Consider the following 801-nt stretch of genomic DNA (forward strand, 5'->3'; position numbering starts at 1 on the left):
CACCCCATGTTAGATCAAACTCTTGGTTGAAGTTACCTTCACATGAACCCACCATGGTGCTGACCACCACTAACCCAATCACCATAATACCCACATAGAACCCATTATGATTAGTACAAGTAGAACCCATTTTGGAAACAGAGAGAGAAAAGAAAGATACAGAGAGGGAAATCTTGCTTCTTGTGACGAAATAATGTGTTACAAAGAGGTGTATTTATATGTGTGGGCAAAGGAAGTTTTGCATTGGCTGTGTATTTTTTTTTATTTTATATAGAAAAGTTTAGACAAGGGGAAAAAACTTGGCTAAAAAATTTTGATATGAAAATAAAATAAGTGATATACTTTAACATGGTAATTTTTGGTGTTTTTTAAAATTGTGGGAGTACACAAATCGGACCATCCGATTTGTGTTTAAAAAAAGTAGAAAAAATTCAGAGTACACAAATCGAACCATACGAGTTGTTTGATTTTAAAATTTTGCTTAAGAAATCGCATGGTCCGATTTGTGGTTGGGCAAATATAAATTTCGAAAGCCAGAAAACGGACCCTCCGAGTTGTTTGTTGTTGTCAAGTTTTCATCGCTGTGAAGCACCTGTATTCCCCATGTTCGAGTCTAACACCACTTTTACTTCCATATTCAAATTAAAAAGTGAAAAAACTTTCATAGGTTTAATATTCATCATTTTAAAAATAAAAAATCTATTTTATTTCTATATTTTTAAATAAAAATCAATGGTTAATAATCGATTTTGTAAAAATTACTTTTTTTTTGTAAATTAATAATCAACTAATAAAGTAGTG

The 801-nt window shown here is 31.1% G+C and overlaps 1 protein-coding gene across 1 annotated transcript in view; it reads right to left on the reverse strand.

The window, feature by feature from the left end:
* Positions 1–145, reverse strand: part of LOC107629412 (xyloglucan endotransglucosylase/hydrolase 2) — a gene marked incomplete in the record, with an annotated part of 2,048 nt that extends 1,903 nt beyond the window's left edge. Inside the window, 1 exon segment of the mRNA XM_016332200.2 lies at positions 1–145. Within this exon segment, the coding sequence (XP_016187686.1) occupies positions 1–130 (130 nt within the window).

This window comes from Arachis ipaensis, chromosome B03 (assembly GCF_000816755.2).
Source record: "Arachis ipaensis cultivar K30076 chromosome B03, Araip1.1, whole genome shotgun sequence".
Lineage (NCBI taxonomy): Eukaryota > Viridiplantae > Streptophyta > Magnoliopsida > Fabales > Fabaceae > Arachis > Arachis ipaensis.